The sequence below is a fragment of the Caloenas nicobarica genome, chromosome 16, assembly GCF_036013445.1.
Source record: "Caloenas nicobarica isolate bCalNic1 chromosome 16, bCalNic1.hap1, whole genome shotgun sequence".
NCBI classification, from domain to species: domain Eukaryota; kingdom Metazoa; phylum Chordata; class Aves; order Columbiformes; family Columbidae; genus Caloenas; species Caloenas nicobarica.
In genome coordinates, this window is record NC_088260.1 from 8,285,044 (window position 1) to 8,303,704 (window position 18,661).

The window sequence follows — 18,661 nt, forward strand, 5'->3', positions numbered from 1 at the left end:
TTTTCTCTCTGTTGTTACAGGATGAGCTGGAAGGAAGTTAATTGGTATTAGTTCAGTTCTTTAAAGCCCAGAGCAGCTAGAAGCCAGGGGCAGACTGTGCGCCCTGGTAAGGAGGAACCGTTAAGGGAAATAATGTGCTACCATAGTAAATAAACACAGTTCAGCCCTATTTTCTTCCTGTGTACTTTACTCATTCTCCATATGAGTCTCATAAGAAAAAGACTTTACCGTTTCTCCATGTTTAGGCCACATACTCGTTAATCAATCTTGGAGTCTAGCTTTGTTTGTCTTGCTTTTGTAGGTACGAGGAGAATATAGCAGGCACAGGATAGTCTCTGAGACATATTCAGCTCATCTTTGTGCTTTGTTCTGGTTTCTATCTTTCCTATGGAAAGAAATGTGAAAGTGAATGAGCCTTTTCAGTATACTTTCAGTACCTAGTTTGGGTTTTACTTTAAAATCTACGCTGAAATTGTTATTCTGGCAAAGAGAAGGGTAGCTATTCTCAAATTTATAAATGCAAGATGGTTTGTTTGGCAACTTCAAAAGACAGGGAATAAATTTAACTGATCCTGAAAGCTTTGTGATGAGAACGTGTGCCAGAACATACCAATTGCTAACTGCAATCTACTATTTATAGATTCCAGTGTGATATTTATCCATCAATTGCTAAATGCATAACACTAAATCTGTTTCTGGCAATGCTACCAGTGCATACCCATATCAAAGTATCACTGTCAGTATATTTTACTTTCTATTTATACTATGGTTTCATTTAGAGTGGCTGTTGAAGTTATACTGGGTATTGTAGAGATGCAAAGTTATAGACAGTCTTTGCCCTGAAGAGCTTAATAGATACTTACACAACACATACCTGGGGTAACATAGAAGAAATAGCTACTGAAAATGACTGCTACACTGCGTCTGTGAACCTATGGGCGTGTAACATCCTATATCACATTGACTTCTGCTTCATTTCGTTTGTACTATATGCTATAGATATTAAATCCATTGGTTTAATGTTAAAGAGCTTAGAATGTCTGATTTAAAACAGGTTACTGGGAATTTTCTTATTCACTTCTTTATTACAAAGCTGATTTAGAAGTGTAAAGGAATAATCTTTGAGAATAATTGTGAGTCAAATTCCCTTTGCTCTTGATAGGCTTCACTTACTTAGACAAGTAGTCTGAATGAGGACATGGAAACCTAATCTGTTTTCCGTCTTCCTCTTGTGCTGGCAGTTTGCAACATCCTTATCTCAATAAAGCCTAGAATAGAAGCTGTCTTTAGCCTCTGCGGAATTACTCTTTGAGTGGTAGAGAGTGTTCTATGAGACTGATGTAAAGGCAAAGTTGGATAAGAAATTCAGTCCGTGTTTCAGAAGGGAGGGGAGGTTGAATGTCAGCTCTTCTCCAACTCTGTGCCAGGGTTGGAATGGGTAACTTCAGATACACCATCAGGCAACCAGCTGTCTCCTGGCCAGAACTTGGCTGGTGAATGTTGTTAGACTCTGGGAGAGTATTAATGTGGTAATAGTTGTGGTAGCATAGAACTTCTAAATTTTTGAGTGTTGTTTCTTCTATTTTAAGCTTACGTGTCTGAAACGACCTCTAGTTGTCATACATGAGCTGTTTGACAAGTCTATCATGGACATCTCCTGGTAAGTTTTCTGCCATTTGTTACAAAAGCCCAAGTGTTGCTGTCAACTTTAGATATATGGATTAACTGGAAATTCCTTTAAACAGTACAGACTGTAGCTGTTGGAACACAAGTAATTGGTGCCTGAAGTTTTTGGTTCTGCTGCAACATCTTTGGTAGTAACATTAGCAACTACCATGTGTTCACTTGGGATTTGTGTAACACTAAAACTGAATAAAAATGAATGTATTTAGAACGTTATGCAGTAACAAGTAGGAACTCATTCCACAGATATTTTATGATTCTCTGTTGTTTTGTTGTTTTTTGGGTTTTTTTGGTTTTTTTTTTCATAGAATATGTATTTTATAACATGACGTGGTGGACAATTCAGCTGAACCATCTATGTCAATCTTTCCTTCATGCCTAAGGACACAATACAGCAAAAGAGAAAGTCCTTTTATGTTTTGTACATACATTCACTCCTTTATACACACACGCAATATTCATTCATCATTTGAATTGCCTGAAGGATTTGCATGTCGAAAAAAGTAAATGCAATGGCTTTTGGTTTTAGTGAAAATGTAGTTACACTGTGGTGTTGCAGTGCATGTGAAGGGTGTAAATTGCTCTGTGTTGACAAGTAGCAGAGGCTGATCATGTAGCAAGTCTCAGAGAAGGGATAATGAACCTACTACACCCAAGCACACCCCATCCCACCAACCACAGGAGGTAGCTGAAGAGCAATTGCTGAACTTTCCCAAGAGACTGCAGGGCATCTCTAGTGATCTGGATTGCGTTGGACAACCCATTATCTCAGCAGTCTGTTGTCCTAAATCTTGTTTTTCTGCAGTTAGTTCCTCTCCTGCTTTCTTCCTAAGTCCTGGTCATAAAAATGCAGAGTTTAATAGTTCTTTATTCACTGCAAAACTTCAATAATAAGGGAGAAATAACCATGAGACCACTCAGCAAATGGTATTAAAAAAAAATACTCTGTACCTATGAGTTAAGGGTTCTGGACAAGAAAATACTCTTTTTTTTTTTTTTTTTTCCCCCATGATAGGCACACAGCTGATTACGTAGGTTTCTTTAATTCTAGCTCTTCCTAACAAAATTTTACCTTAATAGCTATAACAGTCTTGGTGGTTTTATGCTGTAATTTTTAAAGCTTACAATTGTATAACTTCCTGTTTTCTGTGTGCCATGTGGATTTTGCCATGAAGCTCAGTGAAGCAACATAAAAAGTTTTCAAAACCAAAACATTTTGCTTTCATTAATAGATGAGGGCTAGAAAGTCAATAAGTGGAATATTTCATGAGAACTGCTGCTATTGTTATAGTACAATAGCTTTGAATAGTTTTGTTTTCCTGTAGTGTTTTATATTTCTCCATCTGCAGTTTGAACATTTTTCATGGCATACAATCATTGGGAGTAATAGCTGGTTAACATTTTGCAATTTCTGAGGAAATGGTTTTGTGGGATATTTGAGAGACAAAGGATCATCAGGAAGCTTGTTATTTTATATCCTGTTTACAAATTGAAATGTATGGCTAAAATGTCAATAATACAGAATGTTCTCAGAAACATGCTCCTTTCTGAAAACAGACTGAGTAAATTCAGAGAAATCTGATACTATTATATTGTTACAGCTGTCTCGTTTCTATTTTAGAGTTTTAGACTCGGATTCATCATCATAATATCTGAACGCTATTATGTTTTCATGGAATAACTGCTTGGATCCAGAGGTCAATAGAAGCTCGGCAGTTTTATCTGCTGAGCAAGCAGAAAACTCTCAACAAGATTTTATCATTTTCCAGCTTGGCGTAGTGCTGGTTAACCTAGTTTATATGGCCTTAAAAGCAGTGTATCAGTTGCTTATCTGCTAAAGGCCCCTTTCTTCACCCAGTTCCATTAGCACACAAGTTTTGTACATCTTTTGCGGCAAATACGTTTATCATTTTCTCTCATTGTTTGTTGTCAACACTTCAGTTTATATTCTGTTTTACCCCTACAGAAAGGTTTTCATGGTGCTGATCATGCCACGGGCAGGTGTGTTGTTTAATGCCGCCTTCCTGTGCGCAGTCTCCAAAGGAATATTGGCACGTGAATTCCTGCTGTCCACCACCCTGCCTCCTCGCTGGCCCACTTCTTTGTTTCCATCTGTAGTTGCTGTGATAATAAATCTTATGCTGAGATTTTCATGGAATAATTTATTGTATTGCCCCTTTGCATCAATGAAGGACACTGAAACCAAAGATGGACCTTTATTTTCTTCAGGACCCTTAATGGACTCGGTATCCTGGTGTGTTCCATGGATGGATCAGTGGCGTTTTTGGACTTTTCCCAGGATGAACTTGGAGATCCACTCAGTGAGGAGGAAAAGGTACAGCAGGCACTTGGAGAATCTGTGATCATATTTAAGGGTTTTATTGATTCAATTAAAATATTGGACTATTTATACAAGTATGTAGTGACTGATTTCCATATTATAGGAAAATGCGTTCTTGTCTGCTTTACAAATCATTAAAAAAAGAGTAGTCAATAAATGAATTTGTCATATTGGTTTCTGTTCTGGAAAGAAAGTCTATTTGGAGCACATCCACTTGCTTACACATCATTATACATTTGAAGTAATTATTTGGCCAACAAAACAAGGAGTGGGTGCTTCAAAACACTTTAAAATTACTCTTTGACTTGCATATATGCAAGTCTTTTTAAACTGCTGTTGGCTGTTTTTTTTTCCTCTCATCGCCATTAGCAACTAAAGCTTTGAATTCCAATTATTTTACATATTGATGTAGTGTTAGCTGGAAATATAAAGAAAAACAACTCTGTAGTGTATAAATGATACAGAGGGCATTTGCATTTTATAGATCCTGTGAGGTTTGTGTGATTCCATTACATTATGATTAGTGATATCACACTAGCAGTTGTAGTCACTCCTTTTATGTGATACATTTCTAACGCCCACAGAGCAACATTCATCAGTCCACCTATGGTAAAAGCCTGGCAATAATGACTGAAGCTCAGTTGTCTACCACCATTATTGAGAATCCAGAGATGCTCAAGTATCAACAGAGACAACAGCAGCAGGTGGAGCAGAAAAATGCGTCAATTAGGGAAACATCTGGGACTGCGACAGCAGCTCCCAAGGTGGCAAGCATGGTCAATGGGGAGAGTCTGGAGGACATTAGGAAGGTAGGTGTTCTTGGATGGTCACTTTATAGTGTCAAGTACTAAGCCAATAAATATCAAACTGCTTATGATAAAACCAGTTTCTGCTTCCTTATTCATGTTGGATGGCACCTTTTAACCCGTGAATGGTCCAGTTGACATTGCTGGGACTCTTTGAAAAGTTAGAATGCTTTTAAGCAGAAGTAAGACGGTGTGGAAAAATGCTTGTGAATATTTCTGTATGTGCTAAATTCTCGGTGTGCAGAAAGGACAACAAAGGTAACTAATAACAGTCCAACTGTAGAACTGTGCTTCAGTTTCTCAATGAAGGAGGTTGAAAGCATTATTTAATTATCTCCTAGACAGAGAACAACTTTTAATGAAGGATTCAGTGCACACATATGAGAATGCTTTGGACTTAACTCTCTAGCGTGGAGAGAATCAGAATTCTATTGTACTTCGTACTATATGAACTTCTATTTAAAAAACACCTACTATTGGTCAAAAAAAAGTTGTGGTATTAAAATACACTTGTATTCATAAAAATGTAGATTGATTCTATTTATGCAATAGTAGCGTGGTTCAAAGGCAATATGGAAAAAAATCTTTAACAGATTTTTAATAGAGGAACTTCTTTCATCTAATACACCTGTTCTTGTCAGTTGGGAAAAGAAAAAATTAAAAAAAAAAGGCATTTCCTATTTATCAGAAATGACAATGAAATATATTTCCCAACAGAATCTCTTAAAAAAACAAGTTGAAACACGAACAGCAGATGGTCGGAGAAGGATCACACCTCTCTGCATAGCTCAGCTGGACACTGGGTACGTTTGGGAGTTGTTAAAATCCCTCTTTACCCTTTTATCTTTTTTCTGATGCAAACTAAGAATTCTGACTTATTTTTATCTTATGGCATCTTAAAGCACTTGCTGGAAATACCTTGTGTATACTTACGGAATATAGTTTCAACTTATGTTCTCCTAGCAATAAGATCTCACTTCTAATAGAACAGGCTAATTCTCATTGTCTACCATTATAGATGAGTGAACAATAGTTTTAATGTATTGCATGTTTGTACCCACATTAATACTGGCTTTGGCGTCCTTTGTATATGAGAAATGAGACTGGAAAGTTAGGTGGTGGTGGTGTATTTAGGTTGTATATGAATATCCACATGTGGTAAAGAGAAGAATGGAATAAACAGTTTAGTTAGAATTATTATTTTTCAGTTATTTTTAAACATTATTTTTAAAGTGTTTTCAAGAAGTATATTTATTGTTTGTCTTTTTGCTTAGGGATTTTTCTACAGCATTTTTCAATAGCATCCCAATATCTGGATCTCTCTCTGGCTCAATGATGTCTTCTCAAAGTAACCAGCAGCTCATGTCATTAGATTCTAACGCTGCAAATTCCCTTAATACTTCAAAGCCTTCTGTAGAGCCGACAGCAGCCAGTATAAAACCAACAGATGATGCAGCCAACAAAGATGGGTCAGTATTTGCAGTTTTGTTTTTCGCTCATATGACACTGTTTAGTTTTTAATTCTTGTTTACAGTTGTGTAATCAAGCAATTATTAAAGTGGTTTCCTTAGAGCAAAACTTCAAGAATCTGACATTCCTGAAAATGTCAAGATTTTATTAATATTTGGTTACTTTACATAGTGATAAATCGGTAATTAATAAATCCATATGCAGAGTTCTGGAAATGAACTTCAGTGCAGTGAGGTACACAGTTGATTGTGAATGCTCTGACAATTTTACTTGCTTATGGATTTGCGGGGTTGCTATTAGTAAATAACAGAAGGTTTTCCAGCAGTGGAGATAACGAAGCCTATTTTCCATTGAATTCTGTCCTGTGTCCTGTAGATCTCTCTGCAAATGTGGTAATAGTTCTTCCCTGTATAACAACCCCATCAGATGAGAGCGAGCACAGTGACCTGACCTTGACTTGTCAGTGCACATGTGCTGATTGGCCAGTGTGTCTTTAAAATTAATTATGGAACAACTAAATTTTACTTGCTTTTCAGTGTAAGCACTGACTTCATTTCTTCTCCTCAATGTGTTTTTCTAGCATTTGTAAGAACACAATGTCATTGGAACCTCTACCACTCCATCAAATTTAGTTGAAATTGGCAACAGATTAAAAAATGAGTGGGTAGGCTATGAGAAATGATTGACAGATTAAACTATTAAGTTTCCTTTTCTTTGGAAATTTGACTTCTAACTGCTTTTTAGTACAAACATCAGTTATCTTAGAGCCATTCTTTCATTTGATTCGTTGTTTGAATGAAGTGAAAAATCTCTAAAGTAAACAGCTATTCAAATAACAGATCCCTGGAATGCTTTAGTGTGGGGAAAACACATTCCTTTCCCTTAGAGTTATGCTTAGAAAGGCCTAATAATAAGTTTGGATACTTCAACAACAAAATCAAAACTTGGCTTGAATGGTTTCATCCCAGATTGTTTGATTGATAAACACTGGAGTATGATCTTGTAATGGAAAATATTTGGTAACCTGAAAAAGGCTGAAACTGGGTACCTTAGTCATAATTCGAAATAGTGATCCTTTCCCTTCAAGACCAGCTGAAAGTACAATTCCATTCCCGAGTTAAAAATACACGGCGAATTAATTAGGATCTTTTAGTCTAGATATATCTATGGGGACACATGAAGCTCTTAGCTCTGAGATTTATCATAAACAGCTTTTGAGGGTATGCAAAGCTTGCAAGATACTGACACATGAAAGGGGACAAAGCATATCGTAATTCATGTATGTACTTGAGTGAAAGGTTTTCAATATGGTTCCTAGCCAGTAGAATGAATACTAGCTAGTTGCTACGAGCAGTGGAGGTTACCAGTACTAAATTTCTTTCAATCCTTGTTTTCCCATCCCTTGTATTGACAGTGTAAACGCTACCTCTGCCTCAACTGCTCCTCCTGCATCGTCTTCCTCTGTGTTGACAACTCCATCCAAGATTGAACCCATGAAAGCATTTGATTCTAGATTTACAGAACGATCCAAAGCCACCTCAGGGACTGCTGTTGTAACAAATACAAATCAGACTGTTGTGGACAGGTAAGACATAGCCTGGGGGGGGTAAATAAATAAATAAAAGGATAGTAATATAAAGAGTTAAAATGCTGATTCTCTGTGGGGAGGATGTCATGGCACTGGCACTCTAGGAATTGTCTTGTGTCTTCCGCAATTGGAAGGAAGGACACAGCTGTGAATAGGTAAATTCTTTGATGGTGTTCTCTCTTTGGACCTTTGTCTCTGGCATTTGGGATCAAGCAGACTCTTCAAAATACTGAGTTAAAACTGTTGTTACAAGAGGCTGTGCGTGCGTGCCTCCGTGTGCGGTGCATGCGTCTGTGCTCCTTGGAAGATAAAAATAGCCTGTGTGCATCTCTGTACAAGAGTGAGATTGACTTCAAGATAAATTACCATACGTGTCTGCAGATGGCCTATCGTCAGAATAGCTGCAGTTGTATTTCAGTTTTGTGCCTCGAAGGCATGCAGAGAAGATGCTTTGATTTTTAAGGGGGTTTGGCTCTGAATCCACGTGATTAAAAAAAAAAGCCTTTGGTTTTGTGACATAGTGTGTTATGGCATAAATATTCCTGCTTCACCAAAACAAATGATAGAAAAATAGCAGCCTTGAGAAAGAAGTATGTAGTTCCCCAACTTATTATCGATAAAATGTGTTTTTACTAAATACTTCAGTATTTTAATGTCAAATGGTTTAACCATATGATGCAGAAGAAAGATGTATTAAATTACTCTCATAATTGCCTCTTATGTGTCAGTAAAGTACGGATAAAAGTGTGTTGTTTGGCATAATTTAGATGCCAAAGAAAAAGGGTTTGGATTATGCAAGATATTTCTAGGAAGCCAAGTGGTTGTGGAATAAGTGGCAAAGCATAGTTGTGAGTTAATAACCAGCTATTGGAGGGAATGGGGAGAGTATGATTAAATGACCTATTTTAGAGTATACTGGTTTACAAAAGAGTTCACAGGGATTTGTACTTTGTCGTCTTTAGTTATATTGTATTCCTGAATTGGAAAATGGAGCAGTGAGGTCATTTGCGTAGTTTGCAGATAGGCACCTTACTTACAGTAGTCAGAACTGAATAGGATGACTTTCGGGGACAGACAACAGAATGACCACTGAAGTTCTGCATGAGTAAGCAGAAAGTGTAATGTCCATGAGAGAGGAAAAGGTGAACCACTCTTGTATCTTACGGAGTGCTGAATTATTTGTATCGACCCAGGGAAAGAGACCTGCTAAAATATAGTTATTTACAGCTTTATCCAGTTCCTAACTGCTAGTTTGATTAATTTTTTTTTGAGAGAGAATATGTCTGATCAGCTTACATACATATTTCACGTTGTACTTTTGCAGAGGACTTGCCATACCTCTTCAGCTTCCTTCTCTTGCCTTTGAACACTTTGAAATACATTCTTAGCCTTGTCTGAGTGTATCTTCTTGCATACAGGAATGCAGTGTGTAGAGTATGTGTCAGCTTTTGGAATCAGCTTATATAAAACGTGAAATATATATATATATTTTTTACTTGCTTAGGCTGAAGGATCAGAATTTAATTAAAGACAATAAGCCCAAGGATATTCTGGAGAGCAGCAGTGACAGTGAAGAGAAGATTCCAGCTGCTAAGCCACTCAGCGCACCCAAACGGAAACTGGAACTTGAGGGAGAAACGGTAGAAAAGAAGAAAAAAGGAAGACCTCGAAAAGACTCCAGACTTGTACCAGTAACTTTAACTGTTCAGGTGAAATAAGTAAAATTCATTGAAAGTCACAATGTTGATTTAATAAAGTCAGTGCCATGTTGACTTGTTCTATCAAGTCAGGGAAACACAAGTAGTATCAATCTCTCAGAATTTTTAGGCTTACCTCTTCCTTGCCTTTAAACTTATTTTTTTTTAACTTTAAGATTATAAAAAGCATATTCATATGGTGTGGCAAATGCATCCATCCTTTATACAAATATGCAGCTACTTACTAAACGGTACCAGCACAATAAGCAGTGATAGTGTGCCAAATGACTGTCCAGAATAAAATGGAACGCCATCAGGATTTGGTGTCCTTTGATGGAGCATGGCCAAGCACGAGAGAGTGACTTGGGCATGATGACTTAACTGGGTATGAATTTCCTAGGAGCCATGAAGTAGTAAGTTGCTTTAGTGTTTACGTCATTTTAGGGCATATAGATCCCTTTGTTTTCAGTATTCAGAGCTTAGCTTTTCCATGCAGTATACCAGAATTTCCATTAATTAGTTGGAGCTGGAAAAGGGGGGGGGATATAAAAAAGAAGACTCCTAGTTTGTTTTGGCTTTTTAATTCTTAGAAGCTATATTAAAAAATTGTATTTATACAACTAATTCAAAAAAGTATTAATATTTGCAGTTGGCATTATTTGGAATTTTAAAAAAATCTTTCAAATCAATCTGTATTATAGAGTATATTTGGTTTGGACTTTTAAAAATGGAATAATTTAACCACTATTGCAATTTTTTTTTTCCAGTCCCCAGCTACACTGGCTTCTGAGAAGGATGCTGCCTGCATCTCTGCGCCAGCATTAGCACTTAAACTGCCAACCCCAATCCCACAGAAAATGTTTACTTTGCAAGTAAGTGGACTGTAAGGGGGAAAAAAGCTTAATACTTAAAAAAATCCTGCTTTTTAAAATAATCTTAGACTATTCAGATCCTTTGATAAATTAATGTTTGAATACATGAGAAAAGTTAATGGCAAATCAGCTGAAAACAGGACACTTCTGAACTAGCTAAACTTCAAGAGGAATACCGCTGGTTCATCAGTCCCTCCTCCTGGTTAACCAAAGTGGGGGGTAAATGTGAGAGTCTCCAGGACCAACTGCTGCATTATTATTACAGTTGTGTTGGTAGCACACTGCTGAAGAGAAAAAGCGGGTGTTTTCAGAGGTGCTCTACATCTGAAGAAACTGGCAAATTACTTTAGGTATTTGTGAAATAATTTTTCTGCGTGTTTAGGCTGTGGTGGTCTGGTTCTAATTGCAAGATTGTAGGGTGACTGGGCACATCCAGACTTGATCTGGTGCCCTTAATTAGGAAGCACAGACTGGCACCACCTTTCTTTATTCTTATACTTCAAATAGAAAGAAATTATTTGTGTTGTAGCCAAGGCTGATTTTCAGAGGTCTGCTTCTTTTGAAGTACCACAGTATATTTTGAAGCCACGTTCAACAGAGAATGCTATACTTAAATCCATTCTTAAAGATGGCGTTGTTTTGGATCTAATAGTAGTTGCTGGTTTTTTGAGTAGTTCTTCTCCTCTTCTAAAATGCATTGTATTTTTTGTATTTCAGATAAGTTCAGATCCATCAATGTACCTTGAAGTGGAGAATGAAATGACCACGCTGGGAGGCTCAAAGTTGAGCAGGTTAAAGTGTAATCGAGAAGGAAAAGAATGGGAGACGGTCCTCACCAGTCGAATTCTCACTGCAGCGGGAAGCTGGTAAGAGAGTGTTTTTGCAGAAAGAGGGTCCCGAAGGCCAGAAAACATTTTTAAGGGTACAAAAGTACACAGTACGGAAAGTTAATTAAACCTAAACCCGCATATTTACAAATAAGTAGAGGCTCTAAAGGTATTTTTTTCTAGTTATTTGGAAAAGTTGATTAACTGAATGACTTCTATTAGGGATTTTTGTGATTCTTTGTGCGTGGCTCAAGATGTCTTATTTCTTTTCCAGTTGTATGATAACTTAAGAAGTCAGTCTGGTTTGTGCTACTTGCATTTGACAAAATGTAAATGTTTCATATTGATTTTTTTTTTCCTAGTGAGATCGTAAGTGTGGCCTGTGAGAAACGAACGTTGTCAGTATTTTCAGCTTGTGGTCGTCGCCTTCTTCCTCCTATAGTATTGAATACACCCATTTCCACCCTACATTGCACAGGTTCTTACATCATGGCTCTCACCACTGCTGCTACGCTCTCTGTTTGGTAAGTACCAGTTTTGGCTGCAGCAGCTGGTAGGCTGATTTTTTTTTTTTATAAGTAACTCTGTGTTGATGCGTTGCTGTTGAAACTGGGGCTTAAACCACATCAGGTCTGAACACAAGTCCACTTTTGGATATAATATGAAGAGTTAACTAGGCAGGACTTGAATCTTGTTTCTTCTCTGTCCTAGGATAGTCCGTAATATTGAATTTGATTCTAGAAGGAAGATCAAGGATCAGCCTTCCTAGGATAGACTTGTCATGCATAGATGGAGTGGATTGAGGGTGGGAAAAGAAGAAATATGGATGCTTCCAACTTCCATCATACTTAGCCAATAAAGGACATGAGTTTCAGAGTTAGAAGTACTCAAGCAGTCTTTGAGATACCAAGATAAAAACTGCAGTAACTTGTTTACAATTGTTGAATTTATTTAATCTAATGCCTCATGCAAGTCAGAGCTCCTAAAGGAGTTATTTGGATCCTTAGTGTTTGCTTAGCTGTAATGAGGTTTCCTGATGAAGAGCCATTAAAGTTGTTCTCTGCTATTGATTTCTGTCTTGCCGTAAGGGCTTTGAGTTCGCCAAAATAATTTTGTCGAAGCAATGAAGAAAATGTCAAAACAAAACAAAAAAGCAAACATCCAAACTCTCAGAAAACCCCCACTTTGCATGAATATTGAAGAAGTGCATTTTTAAATTATTTTTGGAGCTTTCAGTTGTTTGTAAACTGCAGACTTGTCCTTTTGTCTTTTTCAGGGATGTTCACAAGCGGACAGTCATTGTTAGAGATGAGTCGTTGCAAACAATATTTTCAGGTAATAATAAAGGTCATTTAGTTACCAACCTTTGAGCCCACCTGTACTGTGTAGTGCCATTTATGAATATGCTGATATTTTATGAAAACTGAAAAGCCTAAACAAATAGTTTTTGTTATTGTGTAATAAAGGGAAGTAACTTGCAATGTTGAAATACTGTAGAAATAATAGAGATGAGAAAATTGGCGAGTAACAGAATTGTACAAGACTCTGTAGCTTCTTATATTCTGGCTTGCTTCTGAATGTGAAAATTCAGTGTTGTGAATATCACAAAATAAATATTTGATGTAAATCTGCTATTACAATAGTTTCTCTGTGTGCACTTTGCATGATTATTATCTTAACGATAAATAACAAGTGATTATCTTCCGATTCGTTATTTCAAAATCTTCGGTTTCTCTGCTTGCCAATATCTAGCACAGAACATATCAAAAAAACAGTGTCTCAGAGCATATTGGCTTCTATTTTAGCTTTTATCCATACATTGCTAATCAAAACTACCTAGAGAAGTAGTTGTACTAGCAGTTTGCAAATGTCTTCATTAGAAGTTACATGCACAAACCCTGGGCCTGGAATATGCTGGGAAATGAGAAACTCTAGCTATCCCACTTAGGCTATGTTCTTAGAGAACACACTTTCCAAAGTATGCAGGTTTTTAGAATTTTAACTTAATGGAAAAAACGATAATGGCCTCCTGGGTTACAGAAGACATGGCAGAATTGCTGAAAATTGCCACTAGACATGGAGAACATTTCCAATTAAGCCAATGTTCAGTATAAATTGCGCTGCCAAGACTGGTAATATATTTTGCAAAAGAGTAATTTTAATGCTACTGCATGGAGCCTGATGTTTACCGTCATTATCTTGTGTCGTGACCTTCCTATCAGTGCTTGAGAGTAAAATTGCTACGACTGATAATGGTGCATAGCACGTTTTACAATTATGGATGTTACTCAAGATTCCAAAATAAATGCTTTGGTCTGATTTAACTTGCAGGAAGTGATGCAACTGTCTCTCAGATCTTGCTGACTCAGCATGGGATACCTGTAATGAGCATGTCCGATGGAAAGGCATACTGTTTTAGTCCTTCTCTTTCTACCTGGTAAGTTAGATATTATTTTGTGCTTTTACAGCTTATCTGAAGTGTTGTGTATTCTGATTTACTGTTTCACTACCTGTTTTGAAGGTTAGTCTGAGTAGGATCACACGCCAGGCTTAGTTTACTTTGGTTTGCCGTTGTATGTCTCAGCTTTATTATATTCTATGATTTGTTATGTTTAGAATAAAAAAGTTAAACTATGGCTTACTTTATCACTCTTTCCTACATGGTGCATACTCTTATTTATTGATGTACACCTACATATGCTTTTACTGATGTACATCAGTTGAATCTGCCAAGCAGTTGGCAATGATTAAAAATAAACTAGCCTTACAATTCATTTTTTATGTAAAAGAATGGGAAAGTTCTGGAAAACTTGTCAAAACAGCTTTTGGAGTTTTATTGGGAGTTTAGGCATGTTAAAATTATTTTGCTCAGTTTCCAGGGAAAATAAGGCTTATGTACTCCCAATCCTGAACATGTGTGTGCCTGACTCTGTCAGTCCCTGTCACTCCTTAATATATTTTTTTGATCTCACAAGCAGTCAAATTTGAAGACACCTCTGTGTCTCCTAGATGTAGAGTTTAATGAAGATAGTAAGTCAGATGAGGAGGGGAGAAATTGTTATACCTCAGAGAATTCCCTTGGAAGAGTCGTCACTGATGTCCTAAACACAAGGAAAGGCTACACAGAGTCTGTGCCTTATCACATAAGCTTTCCTCATGGAGTCTCTTATTTCTGTCAAGGCATAAGTTCCCATTAAAAAAATGTCCGTGGTTAATTTACTTACAGTATCTTTCCAAAACAGATTCTTTTTTGCCTTTCTAAGAGGAAAAAACATGTTGCAGTCTTAATATAATTGTGGTACTTAGTATAATGAGCATGCTTGATGAAAGGACTTATTGTTTAAACTCTTCCTTAGAATAATTGCTGTTAGTCAACTACTTGATGTTAATCCTTTGGAAAAGAAAAGACACCTTATTTGTTCTTTAGATAAACAGAGAAATTCTGCAGAAATTTTCTCAGTCAACAAAGAGCAGAGGACAGGCTCTCAGCCATAATTCTGAATTTACTGTTGTTTCTTAGTTTGTACCACAGCTTTGGAAATATATAAAAGAGCAATCCCTTTAGTCATCATACAAATTTAAACACTATAAAGCAGTAAAGGGTATTTAAAATATTTGTGCCATTTTACCTCTGAGCTGTCTGGAGATCTAAACTTAGCATCGGGTTGAGCCACAGATTCCCTTGGCATCTCAAACCAGTGAAAATGATATCCTTGATGAGGAAGGAACTCTCAGCCCCCTCCCTATGAAGGAAGAGCTGCAATGCATGGGAAAGACTGTCAACATATGTGATCTGTGAGGACTTGTCTGGTGGGTGGGGGCCCCGACATGAGGGAAAATCCAGTTCTTAATAAGAAAGTCATTACCTGTGTTCATTTCAGTCTTCACTCTGGGGCAACTTCTTATTAGATGTAAAATAAGTAGAAAGCTCATTTCCTTCAAAACTAAATGCTATATTATATTATACAATTAATGTTGGGGGTGGGAGGAACATTTCTGTGACAGGACAAGCAGAATTTGGACACAGAGTGGGAACAGTTGGGGTCTGTGGAATTCCTGAGCACCTCGCTGATAAGTTTTTTGCTATCTGTGAAATACGAGTCGAGCTTTTAGGAAGAACAGACCTGGATCCCCTGGTATCACTGCCTGCTCTCCTTAAACTTGATTTTTGTTTGTTTGCTTTTTTTGTTTCAGGAATCTTGTTTCTGACAAACAGGACTCTCTAGCACAATGTGCAGACTTCAGGAATAGTTTACCATCCCAAGAAGCCATGCAGTGTTCGGGGCCCTTAGCTGTAATACAGGGACGAACATCTAAGTACGCACTTAATTGCTTCATTTGATCAGCATGTTTGTCATCTTTTTCTTATTACTTATTCATGTGCTTGAATCAGTGAGTTGATTCGTAAGATGTTTATGGGACTGATAATTATCAGTGGCTCGTACAATGTGTTTTTTTAAACCTGTGCAGATTTATAGTCTATCTTAATGTTATTTTGAGATTGTTTGGGGAGTAGGAAAGCATGCTCTAAACTTAATTTTAAGGCTGCTCTTTACTGGGTGCATAAAATATTTGTCCATTCTGTGCATGTAATATTGTGATTAGCTAAACTGAACTTCTTGCATTTCACATTTTAATTTTTAGTTTACCAGCTTTGGAGTAGGCCCACAAATTTTGAGTAGTTCAGTTGTCCTCAAGGGATCTAGTTAATCAAGTCTTATAGAAAAATGAGTGATTAGTCATCTAATGCATATTTTTAACATCTGAAATCACCAGGGAATTGTGTGAGCTGGAGCAGACTCCTGTAGGTAATTTAATAGCCCATCCTCACCTGGATTTGAATTACATTTCCCAGGCAGATTTCTCTGCTATTTGTGTCCTTCACATCTGTGTTTGGTTTGGGTTTGGTGGTGGTTTTTTTTTTTAGGAGAAAAACTGTATAGAGTTGTATGATTTTATTGCGGTTCTCTTGGGAAGGAAAGGGGAATTAATTGGGAAATACATTTGAAATCCAAACAAACAACACTATTTGAGAGAGAAAATACCAGACTGAAGAATTAGCGTTTTCCTCAAAAAGGAAATAATTGGTTACTTTTTTTTCAAATTAGCCTTCTTATGACAATGCATATATTTGGAAGAAATCCTTAAAATGCTTTAGGCTAACTTTATATTTTGTCTTTGTTTTGTCTTTCACCTGTGAGGGGCAAAGAAAGGTAAAGGCAGTCATCTTAATTTCCTGTAAACATTTAGGAGCACTTGGTCACTGAAAAGCACGTGTTTTAAAAGAGAGGGCAGATTAAAGGAAGAGAAAAGGAACAGGAGCAGAAAACCCTTCATGGACCTTGATACTTGTAAATAGTCCAGTGAGGGGGAAGGCAGTTTGCCATGAAGTGCTGCCTTTGTCATTAAAAGCTTGAGCTCTGGAAGCACTATGTGGCTCTGAAAGATAACTGTAGAACATCTTATATTACAAAAACATATTCCTTAAACAAGTATCTGATTTTATGGCTGACATGTTAATTTTTCTTTGGTCTCATAGTTCAGGAAGGCAAGCTGCAAGATTGTTCTCCATGCCTCATTTAGTGCAACAAGAAACAACGCTTGCATACCTGGAGAGCCAGATAGCAGCAGCACTTACGTTACAGTCCAGTCACGAATATCGCCACTGGCTCCTTATCTATGCACGGTACCTGGTTAATGAAGGTGAGACCTGCCATGCTGTGCTAATTCTGTGCAGCTCTGATGGATTTTTAAGAAACGCTCTCTTCGTGTCATGTCTGTGTATGATTGCACTTAACGTTCTTCTTTTAGCACTTGGCTTCTGGACTTGGTGTTTACTTAAAACCAAAACAAACTGCTGAAGCACTTTTGCTTCCTATGGTGCTCAGTACTCAGGAATCCTATATTGACACAGACTGTGAACAGATCGTGGTCTGGGGAAACAGTGCCATCTGCGGACCTCGACTGCAGGAGCTGCTCTGTAGAGAAGTCCTGTGTCTGTCAGGCATATCGTACGTATTGTCTGGCAGCAATACAGATGTTTCAGGGGAATCAGCAGCACCTTGTAAAATACGTAACATTCCTCAGCGAGCTCACGATCACTGCCTGATGTGAGTCGCTCAGTCTCTGACACTGTCCCAAAGCACATAAAACCACAGAGAATTTGCTGGTGTTACTTGCACTTTATACTTTTTTTACATTGTATAATTTCAACAGCCTATATTGGTGAGCTGCATAGGTTAAATTCTATGAGGCAAGAAACCTACAAGAAGGGTTGCTTGTGTATTTTATATTTGAATATATATATATCTGTGCAATCACGTTAAATAAGGTTAACCAAATGACTTCATGCTTCTTGGATTCTAAAGATCTGTATCTCTGCTTGTCTGCATTCCAAGTTCAGTAGTTCCTGTTGCATTAGTTCAGCCTCATTCCTCACTGTGCACAATCATTTTACTCAGAGGGAAGCAAAATGGTTTGTGTTAGGCCACCTATTAGGTGTTGGCAGAATGAAAATTGAGCTTATTAATTCTTGCCTTTTGACCCCTACTTGATTTAACAAGAGAGCCTGATGAGCTGCATATGATTCCCTCTGTCCTCCCTAAGTTGAAATTAAAATGTTCATCTTGGGTCATATGTTAAAGAGATGGTTATATTTTTAAAAGTCTTCGCTAATCAACAACCTCTTGATTGTTTGTGGGGGATTCATCTTGCACTGCGCAAATGTCACTGCCTCACGTGTGTGTGTACACTGGGTGTCACTGCAAATTCTGCTTTGCCATACATGTGTTACTGTTTCACTAGTTTTCTAGGTCTGCTACATTTTGAAAATTGCACATCCTATTGTTGACCCTTTATTCCTATGATGATTTAAAAATTTAATGAATTCAAATCCATTAACATACTCAATCTATTATACTGACAAGTTACTCTTAAATGGATTACTTTGTTACTTGCAAGGGAATTCCCACCTCTGATATTTGGGTGGATAAAGCTGGCCTCAAACCTGTGTGCAGTTTTATTAGGTTTTTTTTTAAACTCTCGTGTGTATTTATTTTATCCCTTTAAATTTTGTTATAAGTAAGGGTTTCAGACATCTCTTCTAGTTTAGTAATATTGTAATGTTTCAGAAGGATGTCTGATTTTGGGTTTTTTTTTCACTGCTGACTCGAGATTTTTTTTTTTTAAATTCATATATTGCCATTAAATGCAACCTAACAACTTTTCTCCTTCACTGGTTTTCATCTTGTAGCTTTCCAGCTCTTGTGATATCTCTTCTGTGTTAGTTCTCTGGCTGCTGAAGTGTCAGTTTTCCAGTGGTTTTTGGTGGGGTTTTTTGTTTTTATTTTTTGTTGGTTTTTTAAGCTGATATCTTTA

At 37.2% G+C, this 18,661-nt stretch overlaps 1 protein-coding gene across 3 annotated transcripts in view; it reads left to right on the forward strand.

Annotated features, from left to right (window-relative positions):
• LOC135995150 (protein HIRA) overlaps positions 1-18,661 on the forward strand; it is a 34,982-nt gene that overhangs the window by 14,448 nt on the left and 1,873 nt on the right. For all 3 annotated transcript variants that reach the window (XM_065646243.1, XM_065646244.1, XM_065646245.1), the window contains exons 10-23: positions 1,590-1,660; positions 3,913-4,018; positions 4,609-4,833; positions 5,548-5,633; positions 6,105-6,299; positions 7,715-7,885; positions 9,393-9,597; positions 10,353-10,457; positions 11,175-11,323; positions 11,647-11,808; positions 12,561-12,619; positions 13,616-13,721; positions 15,479-15,601; positions 16,824-16,987. In XM_065646243.1, coding sequence (XP_065502315.1) covers positions 1,590-1,660; positions 3,913-4,018; positions 4,609-4,833; positions 5,548-5,633; positions 6,105-6,299; positions 7,715-7,885; positions 9,393-9,597; positions 10,353-10,457; positions 11,175-11,323; positions 11,647-11,808; positions 12,561-12,619; positions 13,616-13,721; positions 15,479-15,601; positions 16,824-16,987 — 1,927 coding nt within the window. The remainder of the gene's footprint in view (positions 1-1,589; positions 1,661-3,912; positions 4,019-4,608; positions 4,834-5,547; positions 5,634-6,104; positions 6,300-7,714; positions 7,886-9,392; positions 9,598-10,352; positions 10,458-11,174; positions 11,324-11,646; positions 11,809-12,560; positions 12,620-13,615; positions 13,722-15,478; positions 15,602-16,823; positions 16,988-18,661) is intronic.